The following is an 18,760-nucleotide window of genomic DNA, read 5'->3' as shown; positions in this document are numbered from 1 at the left end:
AATAATATACTACTACTAATAATAATAAATAATATTAATAATAATAATAATAATAATAAATAATATTAATAATAAATAATAATAATAATAATAATAATAATAATAATAATAATAAATAATAATAATAATAATAATAGTAGTAGTACCACCACCAAAGTGCAAGAGAAAGAACATGAATAATTAAATAAATAAATTTGAAATATGAATTAGTTAAACTCTGGAAATATAAAGTTAAGGTGATTCCCATGTGACAATAAAAAGCCACCAGAAATGGCTTAATCAGACTGATAAGACAATTTTTTTCCAATTTTGCAATAAGCTTACCTGTTAGGAACAGCAAAGGTGATGGAATACAGCTTGAATGTCTAAAGTCCAAGGAATTAAACTGATGTTTAAGGATAAAAATATCCAACAGTTAAGACTACTATGAAATAATAATAATAATGTGTTAGTTTGGAAATCAATTTTTAAAAAGCTGTCCAACACATGTCAGCATGTAAAACAGATATTAAACTGATGAGGATGAACGAGCTATCCTTATCGGTGTTAAAGGAAGAACAGCAGCATACACCCTAGGTTGATTGAACTGAATTCCCCCAAAGAGGGAGGTTTTTATCAATTTCATAAGCAGCACATATATCCCGGTTAGGTGAGATGATGACGTTAGTTTTTTGCAGGGAGGTGTCAACCATCTCCTATATACAGCACCTCGTATTTCCAAATAGCCACCCATCTGATAGCAGCCAAACTCAATGTTGCTTAACTTCAGTGACTGTGATTATGCTTTGTATTAATATTAAGTAATTGATTTTCGAAAAAGACAGAAAAAATGCAGATGGCAAAGAGTTAAGATCAAAAACTGGATCTTAAGATGTTTGTTTTGAACGGCTATAATAGATAGCAAGTTTCTTCTGTGATAAAGTTACTAAATCATCTCCAACCTCTCCTACACTGATGACATCGCACTTGTTAATGAATGCACACATAAACGTCAAGTTTTTGTTAATGTATTCGCAAAGAATGCAACCCCTTCTTGGATTACGACTTTTTCACGGTAAAGAAGCTAGAGCGTTTTAATGATCTCGAGAGCTATGCTGGTGGGAGTGAAAGCTCTTGGCAGGGCCACCCTTACCAGAAAGGTTGACGGATAGAAACCAGACAAAGGTTGGAGGTTTAGCATAGGGCTAACAACCCTTTCTCGTAAAACAAGTATGTTATGGAAACGGCAACCAAGAGAACCCCTGCTTCAGCGTGTGTGTGGGTAGAGGGCGGCAGTACTAGGGGTCTATCTTCAAAAACCATTTGCACCTAGCTTAATCTCTTCATTAGGATGATAATAGATAGACAAAAAAAGAATTTTTGAAAAAAAGTCATTTTTGGCATGTGGGGGCTTTTTTTACGATAGTGCCCCCCCCCCCCCCCGGGGGCCCAAAATCACCATTTGCAGCAAAAAATTTACATTATGCAAAATTGCATGCACCTAAACGTCCTAAATGGATACAAATTGGTATAGATAGTTGAGACTGATGATTTCTAGCCATTTTTGAGGCATTTTTGGGTTTATAGGATGAAAAGAAGGGCCAAAATGAGCCGAAATTTGCCCAAAATTACCCGAAATCTTAAAAAATCGGCTATTTGGCTACTATGTTACTCCTAAAACATTCCGAAATGACTATGAGTGGACTTAGTTGGCTAAAACTTACATTAACCCATAATTTCTAGCCATTTTTGAAGCATTTTTGGGTTCCTAGGATAAAAAGAAGGGCCAAAATGAGCCGAAATTTGCCCAAAATTACCCGAAACTTAAAAAAACGGCTATTTGGCTACTATGTTACTCCTAAAACATTCCAAATGACTATGAGTGGACTTAATTGGCTAAAACTTACATTACCCCATAATTTCTACCCATAAGTCGATTGGCATCCCTGCAGATGGACATGTGTCACCATTGATAGGCATCGAGTTTTAGAAAAATTGTGAGGTGGTAATAAAAGAGTAATAGTTAACAATTGGAATAGAACAATAAATCATCTCAACAATTAATTGAAATACGTTATGAATGATTCAAATTCTTTATTGATCTCATCTTTGTTCTTCAGTGTGAATTAGTTTTTTCTTTCATAGTTCCAACTTCCCTTCACCTCGAGCAACTTCCCATTCTTATAGCGCAGAACCTGGTCACTGGTTACCTTCTCCAAAATGGGTGACGATGGATGAACCCACATCAGATTTGCACCTTTCTCAACCCGGACCAGCTGCTCCACAACAAATGTTTGATCATCCTTAATCGAAGTGAAGAAACCAATGTACCAGGTTGTCTGTTCACCCTCATACCATACACTCACACACATCTTGTTAGGCTGGTAGATTTGGTGCTCTCGTTTTTTTGGATCGTCTGACAGCACTTTCAAGGCATTGTCGTTGGTTGGCAATATCATTTCTGCGATGCTGCTTTGGCTTGCACTGTTGTCTTCGTTGGACAAGAGAACGGACAGATTTTCGAGCTGAGTGGACATGTCTATGTTGATCAGCCTAAATAACTCAGGTCGATGCAGTCGATCTGCTTTGTGAGTGTGAATGTAGAAGGACAGCTCAGTTTTGACAATTTTCTTGCCAATGTCGCCATTCTTTCTCAATCATCAATCTATCAACAGGCTTAAAAACCATTCACAGAAACTGACTAAGCAATGTAGGTATATGTGACATAACAACATACAATCCCCTGCCTTTAATAAGCCACTTATTCGAAACAAATTTTTCACCTCAATGTTTTTGTGTGCATAATTATTATTTGTCTCTCTGGGAATTTCCCTTAGGGGATTAAGTGAACATTGCATTGCATGGTTTATTAACTGTTCTTTGGGGGATTTCCCTTTTATGTGAAATGGAACTAATTCCTTTCACAGTTTTTTTTTGGGGGGGGAGGACACTAAGAGAAATGAAGGACCCAGCAGAAATGAATTTCTGTTGAATAGAATAAGAATCTATTGCAGTGTTATTATGAAGCCATTACAGTGTTGTTATCAAGAAGCCATTGCCATTGCAGTGTGTTCTAGCCAACTAAGTCCACTCATAGTCATTTGGAATGTTTTAGGAGTAACATAGTAGCCAAATAGCCGATTTTTTAAGTTTCGGGTAATTTTGGGCAAATTTCGGCTCATTTTGGCCCTTCTTTTTATCCTAGGCACCCAAAAATGCCTCAAAAATGGCTAGAAATTATGGGGTAATGTAAGTTTTAGCCAACTAAGTTCATTCATAGTCATTTCGGATGTTTTAGGAGTAACATAGTAGCCAAATAGCTGATTTTTTAAGATTTCGGGTAATTTTGAGCAAATTTCGGCTCATTTTGGCCTTTCTTTTCATCCTATAAACCCAAAAATGCCTAAAAAATGGCTAGAAATCATCAGTCTCAACTATCTATACCAATTTGTATCCATTTAGGACGTTTAGGTGCATGCAATTTTGCATAATGTAAATTTTTTGCTGCAAATGGTGATTTTGGGCCCCCCCGGGGGGGGGGGGCACTATCGTAAAAAAAGCCCCCCACATGCCAAAAATGACTTTTTTTCAAAAATTCTTTTTTTCTCTATCTATTATCATCCTAATGAAGAGATTAAGCTAGGTGCAAATGGTTTTTGAAGATAGACCCCTAGTACTGCTGCCCTCTAGTGTGTGTGTGTGGGGGGGGGTAGGGGGTAGGGGGGGGGCTCTGAGTTAAGTGAAACTCGTACGAATGCTGATGGCCAAAGCTGAGAGGACATTAACAGCAGGATGAGGGAAGACATTAACACCACTAAAACCAAAATCAGACTAAAAGAACAATGTACGAGATGGGCAAGCTTGCAGAGGTAACATCCGAGATGAGACGTTCTAACCTCCATGTTCTAGAAGTGAGTGAGAGCTGATGGACTGAATCTGTTGCCCACCACCACCACCACTGATGGGTGTGATGGTTGATGATGATAATGAAAGAAAGCAAAGGAGATAGGATTAGAAATAAACCCAGAGAAAACAGAATGTATGTCTACAGCTAAATCACAGTTTAACCTAAACATGACTATTCACAGTAAACCCATCAAACAAGTCACTCAGTTCCAAAAGTAATGTCTCCTATTTTTATATCTGCCAGAATGAATCGGAGGGGATTCCAAATTGCATTTTTAATATGACTGAACATATGCATTCATGACCTGAAAGTTTCATCTCTCTGTTCTAGATATTGATGGTGTGATTCTCTAAGAAAGCAACAACTGTCATGGATGTGCGTCAGAAGCAGAGATGTGCCACTGAATTCTTCTATGCAGAAAAAATTGAACCGATCAACATGCACCCGTGCCTGCTGAATGTTTACGAAACTGATGAAGTTGATGTCAGCATAGTTAGGAGATTTGTGAGTGACAGGCCGCTCCGGACACCTATGCACAGCCACTGCTGGCAAAAGTGCATTGAAAATGGTGGTGACTTTGTAGAAGAATAAATTCTGAAGTACAAAAAGGTCACTTGTTTTAATGGTACCACTTCCGTTTTTGTAGCTCTTCAATATTTTTTTTTAGTTAAAAAAATAAGATGAATTACTTTTGTAACGACCCTTGCATACATTATGACAATCACGTATGTTTTGACTTACCACATGCACATCGACGGACGTTCTTCTTTGTCTTTTTCTATATTTTGTTGATGATGAGGAAAACCTAAGGAAAAGGACAAACAACAAATTAAATGTGGGTGCATGATTGTCAAAATGGATAACGTCACAGGTTATAGAATTGGCTACACTAATTTTTTTTTTTTAATTTACAACGAAAATATAAAAATTATCTATAAAAAAAAAAATCAAGAAAAAGAATTTCCTTTTTTGCTAAAATATTTATAATAAAAGAAAATATAGAAAAGAGACTGTAAACTGCTTCAGCCATTTCTGGGACTGATTTAAATAGCCCCATTTCTAAAATCTTAAACTGCCTCAGCTATTTCCAGGACTGAATCCATATGGCCGCCTATCTCCTGAAAATATATATGAAATAAAGTGATTTTCAGATCGTAAACTGCTTCAATCTTTATGGGGACAGACTCCATATACCATTCCTCCCTAAAATCTCTATTAAATAAAATGATTTTTAGATCGTAAACTGCTTCAGCCATTTCTTGAACTGACTCAAAAAAAAAAAAAAAATGGATATGAAATAAAAAGATTTACAGATTGCAATGAACAGTTGCAATGTTGCATCACTGTGCCTGTTTTACAAATATTTTAATGGAATGTGTTCTGATGAACTCGTTTCACTTGTGCCCCCCTCGACATACATACCTCCCACAAACCTGCTTAGCAATAAGATCTCACCCCTTCACTGTTGTTGCCCTAAATGCCAGAAAGCTTTCTATTCTAATAGTTTCTTCCCTCGAACAGCTAGACTTTGAAATTCCCTTCCTGCTGCCTGCTTCCCTGGTTGTACTGATATGCAGAAGTTTAAATGTTACATAAACAAATATCTTGTTAATCTTTCCTATACATGGCCCCAAATAGTTGCCCCTTACGTCCAAATGGTGATATGCTTTGTAAGGGGTGAACATGAGTAAAAAAAAAAAAAAAAAAAAAACACTGACAAATCTCATCTCCCTCAATTGTCAAAAATTTGTCACAGGCTTATAGACTACACTAATTTTTTTAAAAGGTTCTCAATGAAAATAGAAAAATTATTTACAAAAAAAAAAAAAAAAAATCAATAAAAAGCATTTATTTTGTGCTTAAATATAATATATATATATATATATATATATATATATATATATATATATATATATATGAGATGATAATACTGCATGAAAATTAACGTGACGCCATTTCTATGAACACTGAAAAATCTCATCTCGAACATTCTCTCTCAGTCGTCAAAAATTCAAATGTCTGTTTTTCTCAATCAGTGCTCTATGGTCAAATTTATCTTTAGTTGACCTTTGACAACTAAATATTTTCGTTTACTAGGCAAATAGAAAAGTTACTAACTAAATAGAAAAATTACTAACTAAATAGAAAAGTTACTAGGCAAATAGAAAAGTTACTAGGCAAATAGAAAAGTTACTAGGCAAATAGAAAAATTACTAACCAAATAGAAAAGTTACTAGGCAAATAGAAAAATTACTAACCAAAATGGAAAAGTTACTAACCAAATAGAAAAGTTACTAGGCAAATAGAAAAGTTACTAGGGAAATAGAAAAGTTACTAACCAAATAGAAAAGTTACTAACTAAATAGAAAAGTTACTAACTAAATAAAAAAGTTACTAGGCAAATAGAAAAGTTACTAGGCAAATAGAAAAGTTACTAGGCAAATAGAAAAATTACTAACCAAATAGAAAAGTTACTAACTAAATAGAAAAGTTACTAACTAAATAGAAAAGTTACTAGGCAAATAGAAAAATTACTAACCAAATAGAAAAGTTACTAACCAAATAGAAAAGTTACTAACCAAATAGAAAAGTTACTAACCTAATAGAAACGTTACTAACCAAATAGAAAAGTTACTAACCAAATAGAAAAGTTACTAACCAAATAGAAAAGTTACTAATCAAATAGAAACGTTACTAACCAAACAGAAAAGGTCCTAACCAAATAGAAAAGTTACTAACCAAATAGAAAAGTTACTAGGCAAATAGAAAAGTTACTAACCAAATAGAAAAGTTACTAACCAAATAGAAACGTTACTAGCCAAATAGAAAAGTTACTAACCAAATAGAAAAGTTACTAACCAAATAGAAAAGTTACTAACCAAATAGAAAAGTTTCTAACCAAATAGAAAAGTTTCTAACCAAATAGAAAAGTTACTAACCAAATAGAAAAGTTACTGACAAAATAGAAAAGTTACTGACCAAATAGAAAAGTTACTGACAAAATAGAAAAGTTACTGACCAAATAGAAAAGTTACTAACCAAATAGAAAAGTTACTAACCAAATAGAAAATATATATAAGAGACTATAAACTGCTTCAGCCATTTCTGGGACTGATTTAAATAGCCCCATTTCTAAAATCTTAAACTGCCTCAGCTATTTCCAGGACTGAATCCATATGGCCGCCTATCTCCTGAAAATATATATGAAATAAAGTGATTTTCAGATCGTAAACTGCTTCAATCTTTATGGGGACAGACTCCATATACCATTCCTCCCTAAAATCTCTATTAAATAAAATGATTTTTAGATCGTAAACTGCTTCAACCATTTCTTGAACTGACTAAAAAAAAAAAATGGATATGAAATAAAAAGATTTACAGATTGCAATGAACAGTTGCAATGTTGCATCACTGTGCCTGTTTTACAAATATTTTAATGGAATGTGTTCTGATGAACTCGTTTCACTTGTGCCCCCCTCGACATACATACCTCCCACAAACCTGCTTAGCAATAAGATCACACCCCTTCACTGTTGTTGCCCTAAATGCCAGAAAGCTTTCTATTCTAATAGTTTCTTCCCTCGAACAGCTAGACTTTGGAATTCCCTTCCTGCTGCCTGCTTCCCTGGCTGTACTGATATGCAGAAGTTTAAATGTTACATAAACAAATATCTTGTTAATCTTTCCTAGACATGGCCCCAAATAGTTGCCCCTTACGTCCAAATGGTGATATGCTTTGTAAGGGGTGAACATGAGTAAAAGAAAAAAAAAAAAAAAACACTGACAAATCTCATCTCCCTCAATTGTCAAAAATTTGTCACAGGTTTATAGACTACACTAATTTTTTTAAAAGGTTCTCAATGAAAATAGAAAAATTATTTACAAAAAAAAAAAAAAAACATCAATAAAAAGCATTTATTTTGTGCTTAAATATATATATATATATATATATATATATATATATATATATATATATATATATATATATGAGATGATAATACTGCATGAAAATTAACGTGACGCCATTTCTATGAACACTGACAAATCTCATCTCCAACATTCTCTCTCAGTCGTCAAAAATTCAAATGTCTGTTTTTCTCAATCAGTGCTCTATGGTCAAATTTATCTTTAGTTGACCTTTGACAACTAAATATTTTCGTTTACTAGCCAAATAGAAAAGTTATTAGGCAAATAGAAAAGTTACTAACCAAATAGAAAAGTTACTAGGCAAATAGAAAAGTTACTAACCTAATAGAAAAGTTACTAGGCAAATAGAAAAGTTACTAGGAAAATAGAAAAGTTACTAACCAAATAGAAAAGTTACTAACCAAATAGAAAAGTTACTAGGCAAATAGAAAAGTTACTAGGAAAATAGAAAAGTTACTAGGAAAATAGAAAAGTTACTAGGAAAATAGAAAAGTTACTAACCAAATAGAAAAGTTACTAACCAAATAGAAAAGTTACTAACCAAATAGAAAAGTTACTAGGCAAATAGAAAAGTTACTAGGCAAATAGAAAAGTTACTAGGCAAATAGAAAAGTTACTAGCCAAATAGAAAAGTTACTAACCAAATAGAAAAGTTACTAACCAAATAGAAAAGTTACTAACCAAATAGAAAAGTTACTAGCCAAATAGAAAAGTTACTAGGCAAATAGAAAAGTTACTAGGAAAATAGAAAAGTTACTAACCAAATAGAACAGTTACTAACCAAATAGAAAAGTTACTAGGCAAATAGAACAGTTACTAGGAAAATAGAAAAGTTACTAGGAAAATAGAAAAGTTACTAACCAAATAGAAAAGTTACTAACCAAATAGAAAAGTTACTAGGCAAATAGAAAAGTTACTAGGCAAATAGAAAAGTTACTAACCAAATAGAAAAGTTACTAGGCAAATAGAAAAGTTACTAGGCAAATAGAAAAGTTACTAACCAAATAGAAAAGTTACTAACCAAATAGAAAAGTTACTAACCAAATAGAAAAGTTACTAGCCAAATAGAAAAGTTACTAGGCAAATAGAAAAGTTACTAGGAAAATAGAAAAGTTACTAACCAAATAGAAAAGTTACTAACCAAATAGAAAAGTTACTAGGCAAATAGAAAAGTTACTAGGAAAATAGAAAAGTTACTAGCCAAATAGAAAAGTTACTAGCCAAATAGAAAAGTTACTAACCAAATAGAAAAGTTACTAACCAAATAGAAAAGTTACTAGGCAAATAGAAAAGTTACTAGGCAAATAGAAAAGTTACTAGGCAAATAGAAAAGTTACTAGCCAAATAGAAAAGTTACTAACCAAATAGAAAAGTTACTAACCAAATAGAAAAGTTACTAGCCAAATAGAAAAGTTACTAGGAAAATAGAAAAGTTACTAACCAAATAGAAAAGTTACTAACCAAATAGAAAAGTTACTAGGCAAATAGAAAAGTTACTAGGAAAATAGAAAAGTTACTAGGAAAATAGAAAAGTTACTAGGCAAATAGAAAAGTTACTAGCCAAATAGAAAAATTACTAACCAAATAGAAAAGTTACTAGGCAAATAGAAAAGTTACTAACTAAATAGAAAAGTTACTAGGAAAATAGAAAAGTTACTAGGCAAATAGAAAAGTTACTAACTAAATAGAAAAATTACTAACCAAATAGAAAAGTTACTAGGCAAATAGAAACATTACTAACCAAATAGAATAGTTACTAGGCAAATAGAAAAATTACTAACCAAATAGAAAAGTTACTAGGCAAATAGAAAAATTACTAACCTAATAGAAAAGTTACTAGGCAAATAGAAAAATTACTAACCAATTAGAAAAGTTACTAGGCAAATAGAAAAGTTACTAACCAATTAGAAAAGTTACTAGCCAAATAGAAAAGTTACTAGGCAAATAGAAAGGTTACTAGGCAAATAGAAAAGTTACTAACCAAATAGAAAAGTTACTAGGCAAATAGAACAGTTACTAGGCAAATAGAAAAGTTACTAGGCAAATAGAAAAGTTACTAACCAAATAGAAAAGTTACTAACGAAATAGAAAAGTTACTAGCCAAATAGAAAAATTACTAACCAAATAGAAAAGTTACTAGGCAAATAGAAAAGTTACTAACTAAATAGAAAAGTTACTAACCAAATAGAAAAGTTACTGACTAAATGGAAAAGTTACTAACCAAATAGAATAGTTACTAACCAAAAGAAAAGTTACTAGGCAAAAAGAAAAGTTACTAGGCAAATAGAAAAGTTACTAACTAAATAGAAAAGTTACTAACCAAATAGAAAAGTTACTAACCAAATAGAAAAGTTACTAACCAAATAGAAAAATTACTAACCAAATAGAAAAGTTACTAGGCAAATAGAAAAGTTACTAGGCAAATAGAAAAGTTACTAGGCAAATAGAAAAGTTACTAACTAAATAGAAAAGTTACTAACCAAATAGAAAAGTTACTAACCAAATAGAAAAATTACTAACCAAATAGAAAAGTTACTAGGCAAAAAGAAAAGTTACTAGGCAAATAGAAAATTTACTAACCAAATAGAAAAGTTACTAACCAAATAGAAAAGTTACTAACCAAATAGAAAAGTTACTAGGCAAATAGAAAAGTTACTAACCAAATAGAAAAGTTACTAACCAAATAGAAAAGTTACTAACCAAATAGAAAAGTTACTAACCAAATAGAAAAATTACTAGGCAAATAGAAAAGTTACTAACCAAATAGAAAAGTTACTAGGCAAATAGAAAAGTTACTAACCAAATAGAAAAGTTACTAACCAAATAGAAAAGTTACTAGGCAAATAGAAAAGTTACTAACTAAATAGAAAAGTTACTAACTAAATAGAAAAGTTACTAACCAAATAGAAAAGTTACTAACCAAATAGAAAAGTTACTAACCAAATAGAAAAGTTACTAACTAAATAGAAAAGTTACTAACCAAATAGAAAAGTTACTAACCAAATAGAAAAGTTACAAACCAAATAGAAAAGTTACTAGGCAAATAGAAAAGTTACTAGGCAAATAGAAAAGTTACTAACCAAATAGAAAAGTTACTAACCAAATAGAAAAGTTACTAACCAAATAGAAAAGTTACTAGGCAAATAGAAAACTTACTAGGAAAATAGAAAAGTTACTAACCAAATAGAAAAGTTACTAACCAAATAGAAAAGTTACTAGGCAAATAGAAAAGTTACTAGGCAAATAGAAAAGTTACTAACCAAATAGAAAAGTTACAAACCAAATAGAAAAGTTACTAGGCAAATAGAAAAGTTACTAGGCAAATAGAAAAGTTACTAGGCAAATAGAAAAGTTACTAACCAAATAGAAAAGTTACTAACCAAATAGAAAAATTACTAACCAAATAGAAAAGTTACTAGGCAAATAGAAAAGTTACTAACCAAATAGAAAAGTTACTAGGCAAATAGAAAAGTTACTAACCAAATAGAAAAATTACTAACCAAATAGAAAAGTTACTAGGCAAATAGAAAAGTTACTAACCAAATAGAAAAGTTACTAACCAAATAGAAAAGTTACTAGGCAAATAGAAAAGTTACTAGGAAAATTGAAAAGTTACTAACCAAATAGAAAAGTTACAAACCAAATAGAAAAGTTACTAGGAAAATAGAAAAGTTACTAGGCAAATAGAAAAGTTACTAACCAAATAGAAAAGTTACTAGGCAAATAGAAAAGTTACTAACCAAATAGAAAAGTTACTAACCAAATAGAAAAGTTACTAGGCAAATAGAAAAGTTACTAGGCAAATAGAAAAGTTACTAGGCAAATAGAAAAGTTACTAGGCAAATAGAAAAGTTACTAGCCAAATAGAAAAGTTACTAACCAAATAGAAAAGTTACTAGCCAAATAGAAAAGTTACTAGGCAAATAGAAAAGTTACTAGGCAAATAGAAAAGTTACTAGGCAAATAGAAAAGTTACTAACCAAATAGAAAAGTTACTAGCCAAATAGAAAAGTTACTAGGCAAATAGAAAAGTTACTAGGCAAATAGAAAAGATACTAGGCAAGTAGAAAAGTTACTAACCAAATAGAAAAGTTACTAACCAAATAGAAAAGTTACTAGGCAAATAGAAAAGTTACTAGGCAAATAGAAAAGTTACTAGGCAAATAGAAAAGTTACTAGGCAAATAGAAAAGTTACTAGGCAAATAGAAAAGTTACTAACCAAATAGAAAAGTTACTAACCAAATAGAAAAGTTACTAGCCAAATAGAAAAGTTACTAGGCAAATAGAAAAGTTACTAGGCAAATAGAAAAATTACTAGGCAAATAGAAAAGTTACTAGGCAAATAGAAAAGTTACTAACCAAATAGAAAAGTTACTAGGCAAATAGAAAAGTTACTAGCCAAATAGAAAAGTTACTAGGCAAATAGAAAAATTACTAACCTAATAGAAAAGTTACTAGGCAAATAGAAAAATTACTAGGCAAATAGAAAAGTTACTAGGCAAATAGAAAAGTTACTAACCAAATAGAAAAGTTACGAGGAAAATAGAAAAGTTACTAGCCAAATAGAAAAGTTACTAGGCAAATAGAAAAGTTACTAGGCAAATAGAAAAGTTACTAGGCAAATAGAAAAGTTACTAGGCAAATAGAAAAGTTACTAACCAAATAGAAAAGTTACTAACCAAATAGAAAAGTTACTAACCAAATAGAAAAGTTACTAGGCAAATAGAAAAGTTACTAGGCAAATAGAAAAGTTACTAGGCAAATAGAAAAGTTACTAGGCAAATAGAAAAGTTACTAGGCAAATAGAAAAGTTACTAGGCAAATAGAAAAGTTACTAACCAAATAGAAAAGTTACTAGGCAAATAGAAAAGTTACTAGGCAAATAGAAAAATTACTAACCTAATAGAAAAGTTACTAGGCAAATAGAAAAATTACTAACCAATTAGAAAAGTTACTAGGCAAATAGAAAAGTTACTAACCAATTAGAAAAGTTACTAGCCAAATAGAAAAGTTACTAGGCAAATAGAAAAGTTACTAACCAAATAGAAAAGTTACTAGGCAAATAGAAAAGTTACTAGCCAAATAGAAAAGTTACTAGGCAAATAGAAAAGTTACTAGGCAAATAGAAAAGTTACTAGGAAATAGAAAAGTTACTAGGCAAATAGAAAAGTTACTAGGCAAATAGAAAAGTTACTAACCAAATAGAAAAGTTACTAGGCAAATAGAAAAATTACTAGGCAAATAGAAAAGTTACTAACCAAATAGAAAAGTTACTAACCAAATAGAAAAGTTACTAACCAAATAGAAAAATTACTAGGCAAATAGAAAAGTTACTAACCAAATAGAAAAGTTACTAACCAAATAGAAAAGTTACTAGGCAAATAGAAAAGTTACTAGGCAAATAGAAAAGTTACTAACCAAATAGAAAAGTTACTAGGCAAATAGAAAAATTACTAACCTAATAGAAAAGTTACTAGGCAAATAGAAAAATTACTAACCAATTAGAAAAGTTACTAGGCAAATAGAAAAGTTACTAACCAATTAGAAAAGTTACTAGGCAAATAGAAAAGTTACTAGGCAAATAGAAAAGTTACTAACCAAATAGAAAAGTTACTAACTAAATAGAAAAGTTACTAACCAAATAGAAAAGTTACTAACCAAATAGAAAAATTACTAACCAAATAGAAAAGTTACTAGGCAAATAGAAAAGTTACTAACCAAATAGAAAAGTTACTAACCAAATAGAAAAGTTACTAACCAAATAGAAAAGTTACTAACCAAATAGAAAAGTTACTAGCCAAATAGAAAAGTTACGAACTAAATAGAAAAGTTACTAACCAAATAGAAAAGTTACTAACCAAATAGAAAAGTTACTAACCAAATAGAAAAGTTACTAGGCAAATAGAAAAGTTACTAACTAAATAGAAAAGTTACTAACCAAATAGAAAAGTTACTAACCAAATAGAAAAGTTACTAGGCAAATAGAAAAGTTACTAGGCAAATAGAAAAGTTACTAACCAAATAGAAAAGTTACTAGGCAAACCCATATGATTTTCTGTGACGAGTATGTACATTATAAAGATTTTTCTTTTTCTGTGTATTTTAACAAGTGTAATTCTAAATATACAACAATTTTTATGTTGATACTTGAAGGTATAAACATAACACTTCAGGTATTTTTTAAACAGCCTTCGTTAAAAAAAAAGAGTATATTGTTCTTTTAAACTTTTTCCAACCTGTTTCCCTGACCAGCAAGAACACGCATCACTTTTAGATCTGTTTCTGACCACAGTTCCTGATGATTGCATTACGAATGCCCACAGTCCACTTGGAAATGCTGATCATGTAGTGATAATAGTTGAAATCGCACTAAGAGAGAATTTACTGAAATCACCAAAAAACGCATCGAAGCACAGAAATTAGGAACCCGTGACTTCTGGAAAATCTACAACAGTGTAGTAAATAATGGGCAATCAATAATTCCCCCACTATCCAACAATCATGAGGTTGTTTGCTCAGCAACCAAGAAGGCTAACATGCTTGCCAGTCGGTTCGCCTCCAACTCCACACTGGACCCTGCAAACAACCCCCTCCCTGACTTTCCTTCGTGGACAGACGCCACACTAGATGATATGGAAATCACCCCATCTCAGGTGCATGCCATCATAAAAAATCTTGACACTTCAAAAGCATGTGGACCTGATCTCATCCCGGCTGTGCTATTAAAAAAGTGCTCTTCCAAAGTAGTGCTGGTTCTGTCCAAACTTTACAACAAATGCCTTAAGGAATCTTGCTTTCCTGCCTGCTGGAAAACTGCTTCTGTGGTACCAGTTTTCAAGAATTCTGGTGAAAGAACTGACCTAGTAAATTACCGCCCCATTAGCCTCCTCCCACTTTTCGACAAAATATTTGGGTCCATTATTAACCAAGCTATAGTCCATCACCTTACAGATGCTAAACTTCTGACCGACCAACAATATGGATTTAGGCAAGCCCGTTCCACAGCAGACATCCTAACTGTAATCTCTGAGCGTATATACCATTCACTTGACAAAGCAGGGGAGGGTAGAGCAGTAGCTCTAGATATATCTAAGGCTTTTGACAGGGTATGGCATGAAGGTCTTCTCAGGAAAATCAGATCATACGGTATCACTGGAAGAATCTTTAACATAATTAAATCCTTGAGAAAAGATCCTTAAGAGAAAAATCCAGGTTGTCATCGATGGTCGTACATCCAAACAATATGATATAAATGCAGGAGTGCCTCAGAGGTCTATCCTTGGACCTCTATGATTCCTAATATTCATAAATGACCTCCCTGACAAAATTGTCAGTGAGATGGGTATATATGCTGATGACACCACTCTCTATAATCGACACGACAGAAAAACAAATGAACACATATCTAGAGAAATGGCAAAAACACTAGAGGATGACCTCTGATCTGTAGTGGAATGGGGACAAAAATGGATGGTCACATTCAATGCTACTAAGACTAAACTTGTTCCCTTAAATAACTACAAGAAACCTTCTCTACCACCTATAGCAATGGCCAAAGACTCTTTATCTGAAGGTACATCTTTTAAACTCCTCGGCCTAACGTTCACAGGAAACATGAGTTGGAAAAATTACATTGAGAGCATTGCCAGAAATGCTGCGAAAAAGGTAGGCTCTCTCTACCGTGTTAGAAAGCTACTAACGCCTGAAAGTATCCTGTACCTCTATAAGGCCACCATTCGCCCATGTATGGAGTATTGTTGTCATATTTGGGCTGGTGCATCTGCTACTAGTCTCTCACTCCTAGACAAGGTTCAAAAGAGAGTTGCCAACCTGATAGGTCCAAAACTGTCATCTAAGCTTCAGCCTCTGTCCCATCGACGTAATGTAGCATCCCTCTACCTGTTCTACAAGTATTTCAATGGTGAATGCTCTGATGAACTGCAAGCACTTGTGCCCCCCTCGACGTAAGTACCACCGACAAATCCAACAAGCAGCAAAATCCCACCCCTTCACAGTTGAGATCCCTAGATGTAAGAGAGCCTTCTATTCCAGTAGTTTCTTCCCTAGAACTGCTGGACTTTGGAATTCCCTTCCGAGTTCCTGCTTCCCCAACTGTACTGACATGCAGAAGTTCATGTGTAATGTGAATTGACATCTTGCTGGCCAACTCCCCACATAGTACCCCTGTAGCTTATGTCCCTGATAGTAGCCCCCTACAGTAAAGTGGCAATGTGCCTTGTTTGGGGTGAAATTGCAATAAAAAAAAAAATTAAAAAAAAAACATGATTTTGGGAATATGACATCTTCGTTCTGTGACGAGTATGTACATTATAAAGATTTTTCTTTGTTTTTTTTTTTAACAAGTGTAATTCTAAATATACAACAATTTTTATGTTGATATTTGAAGGTATAAACATTCTAATTTCCTCAGGTATTTTTTAAACAGCCTACGTTAAAAAAAAAAGAGTATATTGTTCTTTTAAACTTTTATTGTAATGAGCTTTGGAAGATTGTCAGTGAAAGAAATACAATCGCTAAAAGATAAGCGTCTCATTATTTCTAGTCACCACTTGGAAAAATCACTCACAAATGCAACCGTTTCACTCGCAAATGTAGAGCCCTGTCAATTTGTCTTTCTTAAAGTAGTTGTTCACATGTAACAGAGCACGTATGATCACGTGGGAAGATATCAGCAGCTGTAAGATAGCTGGCTTGCGAGGATATTAGCAGCAGTAGCTGAAAAAGCAGATATGCAAATTAGGAAATGTGCGTCGGTTTATGCCAAAAGACAAAAAAAAAAAAAAAAAAAGAGCATAGAAAAATTCACCACGTGGTTGGGCAGAAAGAAAAGCGTGTGTCAGTGAAGATGAATATGTGGCCACACAGTGGTAACAAGAGACTTTTAAGCTGGTGTTGAGATGGCAGGGTTTTGTTAATCTCATGGCAGATTAAATAAACACTTAGAAAAAACAAGAAGCATTGTTTGGAAAGTAATGATAATAACTGCCTTTTGCTAAAACAGAAAAAAAAAAAAAGTTGAGTCGGATTTATTTTTGTTTGTTACTTTTTGACAGTAGAGGAGAAAGGTTTGAAATGTAACAAACACGGTTTGAAGGTAACAGCTATGTTACACTCATATGCAAAATCTGACCCTGAACATAAGTTTATTTCTCAACCTCCATGCCACCTTGATTTGCATTTTGCTCGACCCTGCGTCAAGATTGACACTAACTGATGCACTTATTATCCGACATAGGATCATCCATTGCGTAACGCTGTGAAAGGTAAAATATAACAAATATTTTTTTTTTTTATTAATTTTATTGCATTTTTGGTTAGACAACAGATAATTTGGAAGAGTTATGTAAAACAAGTGTTGGAACTATTCCGAATAAGATGTTTGTCAATTTGCATAAGTGAGTTTCTTATAATTTATGTTGCTTTTTACACTCTTTACGTAAGAGGAGAGGTTCTGTATAAACTCTCACTAAAGAACTTTCAGGAGAAAGAACTCTCAAATATTGGAGGAAGTTAATTTTGATTTAAAAAATAATGGAAGAACACCTCACCTCTGCTAAATTGACTTTCTAAAACAAAAAGAACAACCATTTTTTTTAAATCACACAAGAAATTGACTAAGTATTTCTTTGTTGTATTTGGAATTGTAATATATATTTGATTGAATACAATAATTGCCTTTGTTTGGTTTGTCACTGTCTTTATCCCCCCCCCCCAAAAAAAAAGAGGTCCTGGATATGACCTAAAACTATATCCGATGGTGAGGCCCCACCTTGCAGGCCTTGGGGAGTGTGGAGCCACCCTTTAATTACCATTGCCCCCAGGTCCACTCTGACCCGGAGTGGTAGTACCTGTTCGGGTCCCAACTATGGGTTAAATAGAATCCGACTTCAAAAACAAATATACTCCATTAAAAACCGTTCCTCAAAATCACTAGATTCGGCATTAAATAATCTGAAAAAGGTTGATATGCCGTAAAACAAAAACAACCAACCAAAAAAAAAGATGTTTTTTTTTTTTTACATAGGAATAACCACATTATCAAGGCCAAGAGGCCACTCAAGGATAAGGGTTAAAGAGTGTACAGTAGAAATTGGACAATATAGTAATCATTAGTAATGAAAATTTGGTAAATTTGATAACTTATATGGAACGGCTCATCAAGAACTTATTTACGTTAGACTTGAAGACAACCATATTGTAGTCAGCAGGAAAGCAGGAAAACGGAAGACAATTCCACAAAAGTGTTTTTACCTTAACTGTATGAGTTAGAAACCCATTCTTAAGGGAGCTTTCACGCTATCTGGGAGTACAACTGCTTAGGAAAACTTACCACCCTTATTTATGCAGCTCTTCACAACTGGCCAATGGTGAAGAATGCAAAAGACAATAAAATTTATTTTTTACTTTTAATTAAAATTTTATGCAATGACTTTTTTTTTTTTTAAATTAAGGATATTTTTGCCTAATATGTAAATATATCCACGAGTTTCATTTAGAAATGTAATTTTTATCTGTGCTTTTAGATGCGAAAAAACTGGAAAACAATAAGACAATAAATATTTACCCATTCGTATCAAAGATGATTCTGTGTTTCCCTGAAAAAAAAAAATTAAAAGTTGATGATGAACATCAAAAGATAAAAATTAAAGATTATTTCTCTTTGTTGAAACTTTTAAAACAGGCTACATGTTTACAGAGGCTACAGGCTTCATAAACAATGTTCGAAATTCTATTAATGATTTAAAAAATTTTTTCTAAATAATTTATAATTGATATATATATATATATATATATATATATATATATATATATATACTAGTGGGGGTACCCGGCGTTGCCCGAGTGTTTGTTTCCGGGACGGGGGGGGGGGGGAGTTTTAAAAAATGTTATGGTAGGTAAGTAGGAAGGATCAAACCCAGAGTCAT

General features: G+C 32.6%; 1 protein-coding gene across 1 annotated transcript in view; it reads right to left on the bottom strand.

Annotated features, from left to right (window-relative positions):
- LOC145297805 (general transcription factor IIH subunit 2-like) overlaps positions 1–18,760 on the bottom strand; it is a 71,303-nt gene that overhangs the window by 17,765 nt on the left and 34,778 nt on the right. Inside the window, exons 10-11 of the mRNA XM_080144111.1 lie at positions 18,400–18,430; positions 4,628–4,691 (exon numbers count right to left, since the gene is read on the bottom strand). Coding sequence (XP_080000237.1) covers positions 4,628–4,691; positions 18,400–18,430 — 95 coding nt within the window. The remainder of the gene's footprint in view (positions 1–4,627; positions 4,692–18,399; positions 18,431–18,760) is intronic.

The sequence above is a fragment of the Euprymna scolopes genome, chromosome 18 (genome assembly GCF_053919585.1).
Source record: "Euprymna scolopes isolate OS-2025 chromosome 18, ASM5391958v1, whole genome shotgun sequence".
NCBI classification, from domain to species: domain Eukaryota; kingdom Metazoa; phylum Mollusca; class Cephalopoda; order Sepiida; family Sepiolidae; genus Euprymna; species Euprymna scolopes.
This window is presented reverse-complemented; position numbering and strand designations above follow the sequence as displayed.